This window comes from Eublepharis macularius, chromosome 1, assembly GCF_028583425.1.
Source record: "Eublepharis macularius isolate TG4126 chromosome 1, MPM_Emac_v1.0, whole genome shotgun sequence".
Lineage (NCBI taxonomy): Eukaryota > Metazoa > Chordata > Lepidosauria > Squamata > Eublepharidae > Eublepharis > Eublepharis macularius.
Window position 1 is genome coordinate 191,264,897 of NC_072790.1, and position 19,241 is coordinate 191,284,137.

General features: G+C 40.3%; 1 protein-coding gene across 1 annotated transcript in view; it reads right to left on the reverse strand.

Moving 5' to 3' along the window:
• PROX1 (prospero homeobox 1) overlaps positions 1-19,241 on the reverse strand; it is a 77,102-nt gene that overhangs the window by 52,172 nt on the left and 5,689 nt on the right. The window contains exons 2-3 of the mRNA XM_054989407.1: positions 14,395-16,188; positions 3,757-3,868 (exon numbers count right to left, since the gene is read on the reverse strand). Coding sequence (XP_054845382.1) covers positions 3,757-3,868; positions 14,395-16,121 — 1,839 coding nt within the window. The 5' untranslated portion in view covers positions 16,122-16,188. The remainder of the gene's footprint in view (positions 1-3,756; positions 3,869-14,394; positions 16,189-19,241) is intronic.

Consider the following 19,241-nt stretch of genomic DNA (forward strand, 5'->3'; position numbering starts at 1 on the left):
CTTCTTTCATAAATCTCCTCTGCCAACATTCATACACAAAGAAAAACTCAAATGGAATTTAAGTGTGTGTCCACCAGTCTCTGATCCACACATTGAGCTTTCCTTTCATTTATTTTTATTGTCCTTTTCAAATACCCAGTCTCTCTCTCCAATGGGGATCCAAAGCAGCTTACACCATTCTTCTCTCCTCCATTTTTATCTCACAACAAACTCTGAGGTAGGTTAGGCTGACACTTTATAACTGGCCCAATCCAGTGAACTTTCATGGTAGAGTGGAGAATCAAACCTGGATTGCCCACAACTTAGTCTGTCTCTCTAGCCACTACACCACACTGGCTTCTGTCCTGTACGTCTTTGCTCAGTTTGTCCACAGAAGATAGTAAGTTCAACTCCTGACGTCTCCATTTAAAAAATGTCCAGTAACAGGACTAGACATGGGCACGAATCAAAATATGAAACAAATTTCATGATGAATCAGGCCAATTTGTGTATCGCAAAATCGCGTTTAATGGGGCCACATTTTTCATGAAATCCATGACTTTTTGGGCTGATTTGTTTGATTCGTGAATACTTTGTGATGCCAAACAGGCTGGTGCCAATCCATTGATTCCCTAGGCAACATAGGCCCAGAATGTCTGCAGACCTTTTGTTGCTGTGGAAACCCCAATCTTAGCCCACATAACCTTGATAGGCACCTCTCCCTGCCAACCTGAGAGCTGAGCAATGCAGGTCTGTGCAAGTTTACCTGGAAACTGTAGTCGGAGACTCCTTCCTCTTTCTGTTTCCCTTCTCCGTTTTTAAGAATGAGATAGTGGAGTAGAAGCGGTGACAGCAGCCTCATCAGCGCCTTCTGCCACTGCTCGCTGCTTTCCAGCTTCAGGAACCCTTCCCAGATTCTCTACCTCCTGTCCTCTTGCTGCTCTGACATGCCTTCCCACCCCCAAGGTCCCTGGAATGGATCCTGAGCAGATCCGCTCTGCTCAGCTTTTCCTTTGAGAACTTGGGAGGACATGTCAGAGCAGCAGGAGGATGGGAAGACAGGAAGAAAAAGTCAGTAAAGAGAACCTGAAGAGAGAAAAACCCAAGCAGATCCTCTCTGCTGGACTTTTCTTCCAGCAGCAGAAAGCAGGAGGGTGGGGGGGGGGGGGAAGTTAGCAAAGAGATCCTGAAGAGAGCTACTTGGACGGTGACTGGAGGAGAGCCTGCTGAAGTCTCCCTGCGAGTTTGGCATCTCTGGGTATGAAGGGGGCCCATTGTAGGGCCCCAGGATCTGATGAATCACGAACCTAACGAATCGTTTCATGAAACGGACAATTTCGTGAAAGTTCATGATTCATGTTTTGTGGTATGTGATGAAACTCAGGGTTTGTTTTTTTCCCATTTCGTGCCCATCTCTAAGCAGGACCTATGCCTGAAATGCTAGACAGAATGAACAATACAGGAATAGATAAGTCAGAAGTCTGCTTTTCTTCTCGCATTCCCCTACATCTTTCATCTCTTCTGCAGTACCACTGGCATTAAGCTTCTCATTCCACCAGGCTACAAGTATTCTTAATTTTCCACTAGTTGAGAAAGACAGTTACAGTGCAGTCCTAAATAGAGTTTTCACCCTTCTAAGCCTATTTATTTTAAAAAGAGGATATAATTCTTCTAGTACTACTATCTTATCTCAAGAGAGGAGAAGCAGCATATTCTCAGCTACCAACATTTAAAAAGAAGCCCAGGGCAAATAAAGATAAAGAATGCTGCCCACAAGCACACAAAACTAGGATTCCAGCTTACCTAACATAAATGTTAACCCAGCTCTAGACACATAGTCTGAAAAATTTGCAGAGCAAGCCAAATAGGAAGCTGAGTTTCTCTATGGAATGTTTATTTCATGTAACATTTCAAAGCATTAACGTGAAACCCCCCTCCAACCCCACCCTTTCCCAATAAAAGAGGAATGTATCTAATATTTACATCTACTGGTGTGTGATGTTGCTGACCCCGAATGGCTGTTGCCTTCCACCACGGAAGTGGCTGCCTTTCAGTGGTGGGTGAATGATCCCTATATTGGCTGTTTGTAAAGCACTTTGGGCTTCTTCTGGATGAATGATGCTATATAAATATAAGGTGGCATAACATCAAAATATTTCATATTACTTGACAACATTGTAAGAAGACTGAGTTCAGTTGTCACATGCTAAAAAAGACAACAGGCACTAAATACTAGAGAAACCTTTTCTGTACAGCTGTCTGTATTAGCTTCCACCAGAAGGAAAAAAATAGCAGAGAACCATCATGAGATTCTCTCAAGCCATGCGGTGGTCAAACTGTACCAGTGGCTCCAAAGTCTCCACAGTGATCCTTTACATTGTTGCATTGCAGGGAGTACTGCTGTAGAAGCACTGATTTCCGTTAGTCCACTGCATGATTCACAGCAGGTTACTGAGAAAACATAGGCTGTGTACAGAGAGTAGCATTTTCAGAGACTCAAAAAGCCAAGCTGTTGTTGAGAGCAGTACACACATTCACCTTCTCCTGTCAAACAGGTCTTGCAAGTTTTCAGAGCACCACGGAAGCCTGCAAAAGCAGTTTACTAGAGAGTCTTGAGGGATGGGAGGAAAAAGTGGTTGCGTGTACCATGCAAAACCCAGAAAAAATCAGTGGGGCTGGTGATGGTTGAGAGGATATATAAATTACACCTAGGTACTTGAGTTGATGAGTCAATGAATAAAAGCCAATTAATAACAATATACCGTACAAAGTTTTTAGGAAATGAGAAAAAAGTGATCACCATGTTCTTTTACAGAAGAAGGTCTACCTAAAACCAAAATGGAAACATGGAAGGCAGTCTGCCACAATCTAGGTAAAGCTTGCGGAGGATATGCGTTTGGGTGGAGCGAAAAAGATGAGAGAAATTTAACACAGCAAATTTAAACTAATGTGATGTTTATTTTAAAATGCTTACCAAATGATACCATGTGTGTCATTATAATAATTGAAACCCAAACTATATTTTAAAAAACTTAGATGATTAACACAAAAAAAATCAAGTTGATGTGAAGGAACAATTACTTAAAAAAAAAAATCTCGAGGTCCTAATATTCTGTAGAATGAGGGAGGATGCAGCTGTATGTCGACAGCTTTCATATCCTCATTTGAATAATGTGGCCTGAATCTGTCAGTTTATTCATCCTCCTTATGTTCAGTGTACTCTGCATCAACAACAAATTAAGTTGTAAATAAGAGACAATCATCACTTTTGTTTTTAAGCAGCTACTGCATGGAGAATTTCAATGTACCATTTCTTTTTTGATGGAAAGAGAAAGGGGGCTCTACAGTGGGCACTAATGTAAGCAGAATATGAGGAAACCGCCTGCAATGGAACAATTGAAGGAGCACTTTGAAAATGCTCTCCAGAATGCTCTTGGATAGTTCGCTAATACCACCAGAAGAAATTTCACAGATGCAAAACTGTGCCATCCAATTGTGTTAACCAATTTGCAGCAATATTCCACTCCCCCACCCCCACACCCATGTTCTTGTCATGGCTAAAATAAAAAAGATAAAGCAGAATGAGCCCCCATACAACCCCCCCAAGCAGAAAACTCACAAAGTCAAACACAGATCTTAGAATATCTTCATTACAAAAATTAAAAGTTAGTAAGAGTTTGCCAACAAAATTATTAGCAAAATAAAATACAATTTAAATTAGCATTCAGATAGGTTAAAACATGCAAAGCAGAGATGACAAATTAAGGTTTTTCCTACCTTTACATCTGAGAAGTACGTTTTCAGCATATTGGAACTTGGGTACCGAGTATAAAAGAACATGAGCTTGGCCTTTTTCAAGTGATTAGGCGATAACCCTTCCTGCATGTAGGATGAAAGTAGTTAAGGAAAAATGCTTGACTTGCAAGCTAAGTTTTGATATTGAAGGCTAGTAAAGCATACAGTGTCCAAAGTAACATTCTGCTTGTAGCTCCATATAACTGCAATTACCTGAGAAGAAGTGAAACAGGATATGCAAGGTGACATCTTAAATGGGTTGCAATCCTAGGTGCACTTACTTGGGCGCAATTTTCATTAAACTCTGTTAACTTACTTCCAAATAAAACTGTATAGAATTGAGTTTCCCACTGGGTTCTTGTAGCTGGTGGCAGAATATTTTTCAGGATAAAATTTGCTTGCACCTTATTGCTAAGGAAACAAAAACACAATGCACGTGCAGCAAAAATACACTTCTTTCCAGAAGATTTCTATGTATTCTTTTCCCCTGAGTATCACATAGATCCCTTATCAAATTTGGCTAACAATACAAACTAACAAAATGCTTTCATTGCATATCGTCTACTGTACTTTGATCTTCAAAATCTCAGTGGCTCAAATCCATTAATGCAACAACTGAAGAATTGGCTTTTCAAACAGAAAACGCTAGAACTTCTGGTTCATATTCCAGTCCAACTGTTAACATACACCCCCTCTAAGCATTTGGGGCTAACAAATCAATAACTGGAGGTACGTAGATCAATACATGGGCACTTACCCTGTAAGAAGACTATTTATCCTGCAGACATCATTACCTTTCAGATCTATAAACAGAAACAACTAAAAGAGTTCCCAAGGGAATGTGGAACTAACCATAACCATCTAGGTAGATTTTTTCCTTCTTCTTCCTCCCCTGGCTTCTTGGCACTCTTTTGTGTACTGTGTGCTAGGGCAGTTTTGGTCACATCTGTGAAGCAGACTGGCCCTGCCATTTCCTCAGCAAATGAATGGCTTTATAATTTATCAGAAATGAAGACACACGTGACAAAAATCAATGTGGCCCCCACAAGGTCAATTAAGAGAGCTCCCACTAGCTTCTTAGTGGGTTGTTTCCTTTAAAGACAACCAACACACACACACACAAATATGTCATTTATTTAATAACAAGTGTTGTGGGGAAGAAAGGTCAAACAAGTTCACAGTGACCCAGAAACAAAAGCAGCATAGTGAAATAAAAAATAAATAAATTATGCCAAGTTCTGTGATCCACTACAAAAAATCCTACTGATGCTTGATTTTTTTCCTGATACAATAATGCTCTTTTAATAGAACTAATATAGTGAACATGTTTTAGCAATTTCTTCATGAGAAAAAAGATACCGAAGATCCCTCCCCCCCTTTTACAGGATGTTGAAAATTTGTTTAGGTTTGTCTTTGATTCAGAAAGCCTGCAGAAAATATTAAATTTTAAACTTTCCAGTTTCTGTAAGCACACTGCAGTCTGCTTTCTACACATTGATTTTTTTGTCTTAGATGTTTAACGATTACAAATAAGATAATTTATGACTGACATACTTCTTGTGCCAAGAGAAGAGTTGAAAGAACCTCCAGTTACCTCCATTAGACTGATAGAGAAGTCTAAAAGAGCATTACATTCAGCCCTGCCATCTGTCAAAATGCATAAGTGAAATAATAGTAGCAAGCTGTCACCTATTGCCCAGTCAGTGATAAGAGTTTTAGACAAGTCAAAACTTCTCACTAGAAATCTATTTTGTTATGCAATTGAGTTGCAGAAGCCTAGCTCCATACACATGTACACACAAATATACCGACCACCTTTTAAAAATTAAGAAAATCCTGATTCCTCAGAATGGATAAGTATGAAGCAGTTAACCTAAGAATATTCGCTTCAATTTATTGGGAACTTCTGCTCTGCAAACTCCACTGAAACAAAACAGAATTGCGTAAGAAAATGGATGGATTTGCACACCTCTCATTCAATTTAGAAAGCATTGCTGAAAAAAAAAACCCTGATGAATTATGCCAACTATAATCATTTTATTTTTGCATTCTGCCTTTCTTCCAAGCAGCTCAGAGCTGTCTATAAAGGGAAAGGGTTCTCTACTTTTATCCCAAACCAAGTTGCTAAGGTAGATTATGCGGAGAGAAAGTAACTGGCCTAAGAGTGCCTAGAGCGTTTGGGGCCAAATATGAATCAAGGGCTCCTCAAAGACTAATATGCTGTCCAAAATACTTATTTGAGTTGTCCATGTTGATGATTTTGTTGGTTTCAGTAGAAATGACAATATGTAATTTTAAAACTTTCCAAAAAGCTTTATACTTAACTCCTAAGCATACTTACTCAAAAATCCCTCAAATTAATTGGGGCTTATTCTGTTATAAGTGCACTTAATACTGTATGTAGCATTAGTAGCTTCTGTTATTATTTAATTTGTATTTAGGATTACAAAGAAAAGGTGTATCCTCCAATAATCATTAGGAAATTATCAGCACAGAACAAAACATGTATTACATGAGGATTTCAAACTTAACACGTTCAGAAGCATTCTTCTTGCTTTCCAAAACACCACCTCTAATTTTTATTGCAACCTTAAAATACCATTTTTCCTTCTCAAAAATTGGTTTTCAAAGGTTAAGTTAGGGCTTAAAAACACCCTAACATCAACCAGCTGACAAACTCCAAGAAACAATAGTGAGATGACCCCCTTGCTAAAAACCAAGCTGACCAATTGGTTAATTTTCCCTTTAAGTGCTTGTGCTGAAAAGCGACTGTTCTTCCAAGAAAGCACTGGCTGTTTCCAGGATACTTACACACGCACAATGACTCATGATGGAATAGATTCAGTAAACATACAGCTGTACTGAACACGAGCTAAGCTCCATTCAAGGCCAGGAAAGAAAATGAGCACAAATAAATATTAAGGAGGTAAAATGGGAGGGGGGAGGAGGAGGGAGAAGGCAAATAGAACACAAACAGGCTCTGCCCCAGCAGCTCATGTAGCTTGCTTCGTTCAGTTCTCTTCGCCATAGCTTTGTGAAGACAGATGACATTCAATTCTATGTGTAATGCAAAATAGACAATAACTGCTGAAACTTGAGCCAGCTGCCAGGTGTAAAAAAAAAAAGAGAGAGAGAGAGAGAGAGAGAGAGAGAGAGAGGGCAAAAGAAAAGAAAAGATGATAAATCCATAAATTAATGAAAGACATCTGCTCAGGAACATAAAAGATCAGAGAAACCTATGTACTGCAGCTGAACCTAAAACAGTGTTCAAACAACCTGAGAATTAGTGTGTTGTGTCTATTTACAATGTACAATGCTGTCTTCCTTAAAACAGCAGCAGGAGAAAGGGATATGTAAGAAACAGGAAGTGGTGAGAGGGAGAAGAAAGATCTAGTGTATTTTCCATCTTATGCTTTCCATAGATAATATAGTTTGCTGCTTCTAATTTGATATATTTATGGGGGGTGGGGGAGTTGAGTTACTGGATTTTATTGGGCCTGGAAACCTCCTAAAATTTTTGTTATATGAAGTATTATTTTTAACCCTTGCACTCAACATCCTCTTACATGATCTTGTTCCAAAGTCCTAGGCACCTGAATGAAAAGATAGCAGAACAGTTTGATTCTGAAGGGCAGGCAAAAATTTCTAGTATACCTCCAAATGTCACCAATTTACTCCCAATGTTTAGAAATAGTGCTGCACACCTGTACCTGGACTGAAAACAACAACATTAAGTGGAAGTCAAGCTCCCCTCAATTTAGCAGGGTGCTATATAACATGTTTGCATTTGTCTCAAATAATTTTACTTTGGTTCATAAAGAATAACAGATCAAAACACTGCCACTCGTTAAGGCTTGGTTTGTCCAGACTGCACGGTGAAGCAGCCTGACTCTGGCACTGGAATTCTGCTTGAAGTCTGCATTCTTAAAAAGTTACCTTTTAGATGAGAATTTGTGTCAATCTTCCATTGCGAACACCATCTTAATACATAACCACATACACCCTTCCCTCACAATCTACTGTTGTGCTTTTAGTATTCTCTATGCAAATGTCCTGAGGCTGAACAAGGCTATTTTTCTTGAGATGCAAAGAGGGTGCCTGACAAGGAAGATCATACAGAAAAACAATTGGCTGTCTGTTTCTTTTGCAATTTGAATAAAAACTTAAATATTTGATTAAACATATTTAGTTTGCAAAGATACACAATACATTCATAACAAGGCAGGAACTCGTGGTGCAGGTGCATCTTCTCATCTTGTTTAATGCAGCATACAAACATTAACTCTCTCCCTTCAGCCTCAAACAAGGAGGATAAAGGTTAGCTGCCTTTTACAGCAAAGGCAAGATGTATTTGGGAATCAAAATAATACAGTACAAAAAAAAAATCCAAGGAAGAGTTCTATGCTTTAGTTAGCCACCAAAACCTGGACTTGGCTGTTATCTGCTAGTCTTGTGTTCTTATCCTGGATGGATTCTCCAAGGAAACAGATGTTGCTTTCTGTTCCAAAGGAAAGAAATGCTGCTCTTAAGAAACATTCTTTATATATGAATATTCAACCATGTGAAATAAAGAGAAACAAAAACAAGAACCTGGTCGAGAACAAACAGACCTTCACATGCCTCTCTCCCATTTCATTTTGCCTACGATGAATTCCAGATAACACAGACAAATGGGCAGCTGCTGGAAAATAAAGTGGCTGCGTATTCTAGAAGTAGTGGTCCCAGTGGAAATATAATTGCTTTTAAAATATATTTGCAGCCAGCCCAAATGGATTGGAGAAAGGATCTGGTGAATAAGATGACATTGCTTCATACACCATCTTTTCAATATATTCCTCTATGGCATATACAAGCACAATAAACAATCTGAGAAAACTAACTTCTATAATAATGGGGAAAACAAAGAGGTGTGGATCTGACTATGAATGGGATGCAGCTCGGAATCCTATATCTTATTATCAGCCACCAAAATTTGAAACAACCTGGTGTTGTTATAGAACAGGCCTGCACAGCCAGTTTAGTGTAGTGATTAAGAGTGGCTGGACTCTAATCTGGAGAACCGGGTTTGATTCCCCACTCCTTGACTTGAAGCCAGCTGGGTGACCTTGGGTCAGTCACAGCTTCTAGGAGCTCTCTCAGCCCCACCCACCTCACAGGGTGATTGTTGTGGGGATAAAAATAACATACTTTGTAAACTGCTCTGAGTGGGTGTTAAGTTGTCCTGACGGACAGGACATAAATCGAATGTTATTAGCTTGTGTGGTAAAGAAGCAATAATTGGAGAACACTGCCCATATTGAAATCAAGATTTCATCAACAGTTCATTTCCAAAGAGGCACTGACAGGGAGCAGGGGCAGTAAGAAAAGTCAAGCATCTTAGTTCCTCTCAAACTGTCAAACTATTATAATGGCTGGATATGAGAATTAAAAATAGAACATGAGTAAGTTTGGAGAAGGAGGAAAAGCTATGGATCAAACAATACATAGGACCCCATGGAACAGCCGTTCCAGAAATATTAAGGAGGCAATTCATGACTCATATATCTAGCTAAAGCTCCAATGAAGTCTATCAGGAATGGTCAAATAAAACATGCACCACCAGTGCATGTGAAAATTGAAATACAGCCCTGCATACTCAAATTATTAAAGGGACAGAACTGCATAAAACTAGTGTCCGAAGGCTATATTACCTGTTTGTTATTAATTTTCAGCACCACTTCCACTGACTAAATTGAAACAGCACAGCCAAGTTTGTTGGGATTTATGTTCATAGTTCTAGCTTCAGCCAGATATGGTTATGGATCCCACTACTATAAAATGCAGGCGAGGGGTCTCTCTTAAGGAGAATAAATGTGAAACTCAAACAAGAAGAAGGAAAAAAAGACTGAGACCACAATTCTCAAATCACTTACTTGAATTCATACTGAACATCTATGGAAGAGGTGAATTGAATCTTGGTTCCTTAGCAACTAAACCATCTTGCCTTTCAGGCTCTGATCACTTATAACCCAACAATGGGGCCTTTTCCCTTGGCATTGCTCATTCTCAGATGAGTTCCATTAATGGATTCCTACCACTGGTAATGCATGGTAAAGTGTTATGTGAATAACTCATATACATAATCTGTAGTCCACTAGATTATACAAGAGCAAACTGTGTTGTGTGAGCTGCCCACACAACATGTTTCTACATATCAGGGGAATGACTCACAGAAGTCACCTGGTGTTAACTGACTCTTTTGTTCCATGACTGGCTAGTATTGAAGGGATAAGGGAAAGACCTGGGGGTTGGGCAGGGGGGTGCCAGACTGTATACTCTATACACTTTTGTTTCTCAGTTTCCCTCTCACTGCTCAAAACATGGGTCCCAGCACTGCCTTTGAAAATTCAGCTCTGCCAAGTAAGAAACAGATTCTATCTCCGTATCCCTTGCTCTTTATAACTATTAAGAGGCTGCTGATAAAATTGTTGCAGCTACCTCAAATGGCAGACATCATCATCAGCTCAATCTTCATAGCCCCACCAAAGATTTCAAGCAAGGACGACACTTCTTGTCATACAATGTTAAACCTGAATTATCAAACTAAGAAGTTCTATATGACAAACTCAGCCCTTATCAAGAGTACTTGTAGTAAACAAATTTCTTATATAACTTATTATTTGGCTATTTTTTAAAGAAAAAATAGAACACACCAATTTGGAAGCGCAGAGGGCCAGCATTGTCTAGTGGTCAGAGTGCTGTGCTAGATTAAAGGGGTAGGCAACTTTCTTGGTCCAAATGCCAAAAAATTCAGCATCTACATGTGATGATGTTGATGTTATGACAAACAAAGTGTGTGTGTGGGTGGTAGGGGGGACGGTTCTACCCTTCAGCCAAACACACTCCAAGCACAGCCAGGCCCCAAGAATGCCAGCATCTCAGGGACTTTGGACCCCACTGGTGGTTGTGCAGGTCTGGGAGGTGAGGATGAGTATAAGCCATGCCTTTTGCAATATCCACACCACTGGGTCCAGCAGTGCTGCCAGTGCCTCAACTGCTTAGGCGGAGATTTGACTGTGCATGCCAAGTAAAATGGTTTGGAGTGTAGCTGTCGGCACATGTGCTGTGGGATATATCCTGGGCCAGCATCTGGGAGAACTGGGTGCAAATCCCACAATATGCTAGTTACTCTCTTTGAACTTAATCTTCCTCAAAGAACTGTTGTGAGGCTAAAATGGGGAAGAATCATGAATTCTCCTCTGAGCGCCCTGGAGGAAGGGGAAGATAATATTATATTAAATAGACAAATTTGTACAAAATTATTTTAATGATAATTGACATAGTAACTATCAATGCTTTTTTCCTTTAAAAAAAAGTTGTGGTACTTGTGATGTTCTCCCTTTTCAGCCAATTTCCAAATGACCCAGAGGTGCCAGTGTTCTGTAAAGAAGTGTCAGTACTCCACACTGCCATGAATCCCCTGGAAAAAAGCCCTGTAACTATATTTTGAATAATGTATTAAAACTTTCATATTCTTGTGGCATTTTGCTCCACTTCCTCTATATTTGGTGGTGAGAGAACATGGAACAATAACTTTACCAGTTATTCACCAGTATTATTACTCAGAGATGGAGATACTTATGTGATTATAATTATTTTCTTTCCAAGCTGGGATCCAGGGTAGTGTAGTGGTTAGAGTGTTGGACTACAACTACAGAGACCTTGGTTCAAATTCCTCTCATCCACGAAGCTTAGTGGGTGACCTTGGGCCAGTATAATCATGGAGATGTTGTGAAAATAAAATGTGGGGAGACGATCACTGGAGAATGGGCATGACCTAATAAATAAATGGGTAAAGCCCGCTACTGTATTTGGTTCCTACTGCTGTGGTTCTCAAATGGATTCATTAAACAGAAAATAATGGTTTACCTTTACTGAATATTGGCAACCTTGGACGTGGTGTTCATATTAATTATAAAAGACATCCAACTACAACAGCAGAAATGAATTTAAAAATGCATAGTATTAAAGCTCACATTTTAGGAAATAAGTACCATTGAACTCAATAAAGCTTACTGCAAATAAACATGCATAAGATTGAGATGTAAATGACTGAAAGCCATTATGAAAATATATGCATCTTTTTAATTGTAAAAAGAACACTGTTTCTTTTACCAAAAGCAAAACATTACTTAATGCTTTAAAATTGTGGGTGTTATTTTTTCCCTTATAAAAGAAAGAGTGGTGGAAGGAAGCAATGCCCTATAAGATTAATTCAGCTGAAGTCTTATATCTAATTGTACTCTCAAGCTTTGCCAAATGATTTGCTTTTTGTATGTTAGGACAAAAGATTTCTGTGTATGGCTGAGCAGAGGTTAACCATGCATACCCAGCAGCTGCACAAGAGCTGAGAACAGGACTGGGGGGCGGGCGGGACTTGATGTAGCTTAAAGACATCAGTACCTGTATCTGCCTTTTTGTGTGTGCCTGTTCATTTACTCACTTGAGAAATAAACTAGATATTTTGCAGCATACAACTTGTTCTTTGGGAGGAATGCACTAGTGGCATTGTTTAAATTCAAACTCAGTGAGATTATTTTGAAAACCTAGAGAGACAGAATGGCAACTCCTTTCTCATCATCAGTCCTTGGACACAGAACATGCAGGAGGGGTAAGGAAGGAGGAAGAAGCACAGTTATGCTGGCTGGCCCCACACCTAGCACATTCAGTAAATTATACTAATTGATTGAAAATTGACGCTGTTTATATGTGCATAGGCTTCATGTGCCCAGAGAGAAAGCCTGCAAAAACTTTGTGTATTGTTGACCACAAAGAGTTGTAAAAGGAATGAACACTGTTGCTACCAGTGTCGCTATTTTGGTGCTGATGGGACAGATTCAGGGGAATGGAAAAATATCACCAAGCAGCCATTACTAGTCCCGCCCCATGGGTTTACATACTCCTGGTTGCTACTTTGATAGCATACATACCTCATAATTAAACATTTCATATAACCCAAGAGGTAAAGAGTTGGTCATCAAGTAGGGTTGCCCGGTCCCCCCAGACCCCCCTAGCGAGAGGTCGGAGTCCCGACACGTACTGTATGGCTTCCCCCTGTCTTGCACACACGTTTGCAGAGTGCATGCATGCTCCTGGCCTGCACGATGTCACTTCTGTGAAGCAACATCATTGTGCAGGTCATGTGCTACCCTGGGAGCACATCTGCGCTCCCCAGGGGGCCGAATCAGCCCCCTGGGGAGACACACAGGAGTGAGCCATGCTGCCTGGGAGTGCACCGTGGGAGGCATGTCCCCTCCACCCCTGGCGGGGGACTGGCATCCCTATTATGAAGGACTGAAGCTTAATTTTACTAACTTGTAGCCCTTTGACAGAGTTCACACGATGATAGGAAAATTCTATCTAAAACAATTATTTATGAGAAGCCTCTAGCTACTATCAAATTTAACCAGGCCCAGAGCAGAGAAGACCTCTGCCTCTGATATCATGGTCTAATCAGGATAACAATCTCTTGGTACTACTGCATGTCCTGAATGTTTACCATGTCCTATACCTACCAGCCAAAGTCATGAGGCCTCCACTGATGGATCAAAGTTTTAAAATCTAGCTGGGAAGACAAATTTTTCAGCTGCCTCTGAAACAACCAAGCTTGTCTGGCTCAGTTCTAGGGTTGCCCACTCAAGGATGGGAAATTCCTGGAGATTTGGGGGTAGAACCTGGGAGGGCAGGGACCTCAGCTGTCTAGAGTCCACCCAGCCATAGAGTCCACCCTCCAAAACAGCCCTTTCTCCAGGGAAATTGATCTCTGTCATTGAGAGATCAGTAGTAATTCTCAAAGATCTCAAGGCTCCACCAGGAAGTTAGCAACCCTCTGCAATTCTGAAAGCAGGTTAATGGGCCATGTTTTGACTGGGGAAGATATTCGCTTTTAAAAGATTCTCAGGGATCCTGATTCCTGACAAATTTTTGTGGATCAGGAGCAGAACTTTGGAGGGTAGGGATATTTCCCTTGTCCTCTCCATGCTAAGATTGAATTATGCCCCTGTTATTTCTCTAATTATATGATAGTGAGGTATTTTTTTCTTCTTCAATTTTATAAGTCTCATACCTAGGACTCTGTACGGTCTGACAGGATTAAGAATCAAATGCTCTTATGACAGAAAGACATCTGAAGAGATCTGTGTATAATATAAGGTTGCCAGCTTGGGGATGAGAAATTCATGGAGATTTTGGAGTGCAGCTTGAGGAAGACAGGGTTTTGGGAGGTCAGAGATCTCAACGGACTATAACGGCATGCAGTCCACCCTTCAAAGCAGCCATTTTCTCCCAGGGGAGCTGATCTGTCTGGAGATCAGTTGTAATTATGGAGTTTGGTAGCCATAGTACAGTATGCCCTAAAAATGAGTCAGGCAAGGTACTGATATAAGTCACCTGCGGGTAAAAAGTTTGCTATTCAGTGGAAGATTTTAGGCTCAGACACCTGTTTAGTAAGAAACATCAGTTGTAGAAACAATGGATATTAGATATATGATTTCTCACCCTCAATTCCCCCCCCTCCCATTACCCATTACCAAACAAAACAAAACGAATCATGCAAGATACAAGCTTTGTACTGTAAAGGATATTGCACTCCCCGAGTAAGGTGAGATTTCTGAAATATCTTGTAGGTCACCACACTCGGACTTGATGAGAGATATAGAGAGGCTTTCAGCGCTGCTGGGTGGGTGTGCTGGTGAACAAGGATGATGGTTCATATGGTGCGATGACATCTTGGTCCTCAGACTTGTGGTCTCCCTTGTTAAATCTAAGGATTCAGGGGAAGCTCTGTCTTTTCCTGGAAAGGAGGCAGAAGGAGCACCTAAAGGATTCTGAAATGGGTATGCCATAAGAGGAAGTGGAAATGGGTGGCGGAAAGAAGATGAAGTGAAGCCTGTGGTAGCTGACAGCGGAGACTGATGGAGAGCAGTGTGGTGGCTGCCAGGTGGAGGGGCAGAGGCAGACTGGTCAGATGAATTTTTGCGGACAACTAGGGGCAGTGCTTCTGTTTGGTCTGTGGAATTAGGTAGTGGCACATTCCCAAAGGTGTCTAGCGGGTTTGGAATGATGACATCACCAAAACACTGGAGCCGCTGGTTGGCTGTGTGGAAGTTGTGGTTTTCCCCATTCACGGCAAATCTTGCTTGGGGAATCTGAAGAGGCGGGAAGACCTGAGGAAGTTGGCGGGCAGGTTTAGAAGAGAAAACCTTGACCACTGTGTCCACAACCTGAGACATAGCAGTGTTCAGTTCCTGCTTCAACGTCTCAGCCAGATGTTTGCCTTCTGGGTGAAAAGAGTTTGGCCCATGCTCTTTATCTTTTGGACCATCTTTTCTGGGTTTGTTTTCAGCTATCTCCTGTTCCCTGATCAGAGCCCTTGCACGATCAATGAACTGCCCTGGATCTAACTCACACATTTCATTATCTGATCTGCCCACAGAATCTCTCGCTCTGGCATCCAGCATTTCTGAACGCAGACTATCTTCAGACAGGTTACCGGCATCTTCATCATTTTCAGAATCTGTGCTGTCGTAGATTTGGTAGAACTTTTCTTGCAGCTGGCGCAGCTGTTTCTGCATGTCCTCCAGCTGCTGTTTCAGCTGTCTGCGCTCCTCTCGCTTCTGTTCTTTCCTAGCTGAAACCAGCTGCTGGAAACTCTGCTGCTGCTGTTGAGGCAGCTTTTGCTTGCGTTTATTTTCCCTGTAACTTTCTCGGGGACTCACAGACTGTGGAGCCATTTCTCTTTCATTTTCATTGCCCCTTAATGCCACACTTGGGGAATGGCTCATCCCCCGAATGATATTCTCAACCCGGGCACGCTTCGCTCTCAGGTGCTCATCGCATAACCGATCCATATCGAACTGACTTATCGTAGGCCTGCCAAAAGGGGAAAGACACTCTTGGGGGCTGTCTCTTGAAGAGTTGCTGCACACATCCTCCTGATGTACTTCGGAGCCTGTGCTGGAGAGACCACTGGCTTGAAAACTGGGCTCTGTGCCACCATTTTTGTTCATGTTATTTTTCAACAGCTGGGAAATTATAGTTGCTCCTGGAAAAGGCATCATGGCATCTTCATATGAGTTTGCCCTCTTCAGCAGCTTGCGGAGCACATTTGACTTTTCCCCATCTGCATGCTGCACCACTGAATACTCAACATCCTGCTCTGAACCTTGGGGATTCATGGCACTAAAAAATGACGCTCTTGCCTTTGCAAAAAATGCAGATGCTGTCCCTACCGTCCTTTTCACTCCAATGTCAACTCTTCTTCTCTTGGTTTGCCTGCTTAAGAGGGCTGTGCTGTCATGGTCAGGCATCACTGAACTGTTATTGTGCCATCTTCAAAAGCTTGTCAGCTGGGCACAGCTCAAGAATCCTGGGACCCTGGCCAACAGAACAAAAGGACTGATGAATCATTTTCTTTAAATTTCTCCAAATTTCCTGACCTCAATCCTGAATCAAATGCAAAATGCATAGGCTCTGGGATTTATGGCACATTACAATTATTGCAATTTATTATGCACTCTGCTTGAAATGAAACATTTTTAAATATTTCTGCTCCACTGGTTTAAGATGGATTAAGATTTAGAAAGAGAGAGAGAAAAACTGCTTAAGCACCAGTAATATGATTCTCTTGCACAAATGCCTAAAATGATACTGTTTATCTTCAGAAGAAACAGTAGATTAGAAGAACACAGCCTCTGACAAGCAATTGATTAAATTTAGGGCATTGAGATACATATTACAAAAGAAGATAAGGTAGTCTTTATCGCTAAAACAAGACACCCATACAAAATTTGGGCTAAAAATGAATTCATCTTTGCAAAAGGTGTAAATTACATTTAAGCTCAAAATAAGAAATTTCACTTTATTTTATAGGGGATTGCATTTGTTAGTTCATATTATAAATATATTGGGTTATCCAGGATATCAGAAAAAATGGAAACTATTTGTTTGCGGGAAGGAAAACCATTTTGCTTTTTAGGTGTTCTATATTTTAAAATGTGTATATCACAGGTACATGAGAATTATTCTATATTTCTAATACATCAGTCCCACAAAATGTGCCATTTTAAATACCCCAACATGTTTTCTTAAGGGAAAAAAGAGGGAAAAAATTTAGTACTCCAGATGTCTTGAATAGATTTACTTTTCATAGGCTATGATATATGCACCAAGTGTTTGCATAAGCAGAAACAAGGAATTTTCAACTCGGTGACATTCTTATATTAGAACTGCTTCCACAAATAATACCTCAGGTGCTTAGCTAAACCATTATTATATGCAACATTTTGGATCCCCAGAACCTTATTTCCTATGACACACATACTCAAGGCAAGACTGAAAGAAAAATATGGAGATAAAAAAGGCATCATCAGCCAACTGCGCGAGAAAGGAAGATATCTTCTATTTTATAGGAACTGTCTGTTTCCCAGGAATACAGAATTTTAAAAAGATAGAATATTTCATTGCATTTTATAAAAGGCTTTTGACATCATTTGTGACTTATTAACTAGTGATGCTAAAGTCATATTGCACATGAGATATTACAGGCTTCTTCCGGTGCCTTCATGTTGAAAGCTATACCAAGTTAAAATTAATTTTTGCCCATACTGCGTTTATTTAATATAAAACTTCACGTTTGCTTAACAGAGCTCAGTCTTCACAATAACAGGGTATCTTGCCAAAGGCAGCATGCAGACTTTCTGGAGCTGCTCCCATCTGTTTCGGTTCACCTGTAAAAACATCTACGTGCTCCCTAGGACTACATCTGTGGCTAGTTTCTAAAGAATGACTATCCATGCAAATAAGCATAATTTCAGCATGAAATAATCTGTACAATCAAGAGTATAGTAAATGCTTGTAAGTGCATCAGCAGAAGCAGAAGAGTCTTTAAAAAAATGAAAACCATGCTTTTTCAGTTTGAAGGCTATTCCCTTAACTATTTTGGGTGTGCTAAAAGAATCCTCACAAGATTTTTTTTTTAAAAAAACTACAAGATGCTCACCTACGTCTGGTTACTTGCATGCAAAAAAGGTGACACTCCTTTCAATAAGACTATGAAACTAGAATTCACGCCCCCCCCCCCATCACTAAGAAAACACATGTATGAGATGTTTTCGTAGAAAGCAAATTAACTATCAGTTTGGCATATCTCATTGAATTAAAACCAATAAGCCAGTATCGTCAGAAACAAACATCCTATCTAAACCCTGAAATACCTGGTTCTCCATGGATGTTCATCACAGTGAAATAAGTTCATCTCAGATTGTACAGTAGAACTGAATTTATCTGAAAGCCTGGGAGATAAAACTATTGGATAATCAGAAGTAATGATAAAAAGAACCCTGTTTATATAGAGCTATAATTTGGGCAAAACTATGTAGCAAATCCAGAATAAATTTGGGTAATCGTGACATTCAGATAATCTGTATTCTGATAACAGGTGACAAAGGTCTTACTGTTCTGCCTACCTGAGTCTACTACAACATTCACAGTTTTTTTAAGGAGTTATCTCATGTATTTATTGTTATCTCATGTATTTAGTGGTGGTGGTGGGGAATTCACTTAACAACCCAAAGCCTAAACTAATTGTAACTAAACGGCTGCTTCCATAAATAAATGGCAACAATTTGCAGTGGTGGAAGTCCTTTGAATGGACTGAATCTGCAGGCCATGTAACATTGTCTCCTCATAAGCCACCCTATCCAGCTCCTCTACCAGTCTCAGCATCATTGTAAGGAGGAAACTTTTGCTGCACCAGCAGACCGCGAAGAACATAGTTGACTTTTTACAGCATTAGCATAAGTGCACGGCTTGAAAACAGCATTAAAATGCAGCCAAAGGGCAACAAATAGCAATGTTGTCAAACTTTTGAAAATGCACATCAGAGCATTTGATAACAATTTCTACGTATGTTTTACTTTTTGTCTATTTTGATTACTGCACATTTTATTTGAATCCACTCGTAAGACTGCTTAAGACTAAAAGAACCTTCCTGATTCTACCACTTTCCCCAGCTCCACCTTCTTTCTCTTTTCTTTGTATTCTACCTAAGGGCACAGAAGTTAGATTGGCTATGTATCTGCAAAACACTGACTAAGTAAGTTGACTGAAGATGCCATAAGGTCACTGTCCTTCTTCCAAGGACCCCATGTTCCTCTTATCATTCCGAGTAACCATTCTCTCTTACTTCAGTTCTGCCACCAGAAGGGAGACCCACATTGCCTCCGGAGACAGGAGGTGTTGCCCACTTTAGTTTTTTTAACTCACTTCTGTCTCCCTGGAGCTCCACTCCATTGCTCCCATTGACCTTCTGCACAGACAGCTGACACAATCTTACTAAATTGTCCTTACACCGCACAGTTCTTCAAATATGAACAATGACAAATATTTTTCCATAGTTGTAGAACACAAGCAGTTCAATTTCTTCAACT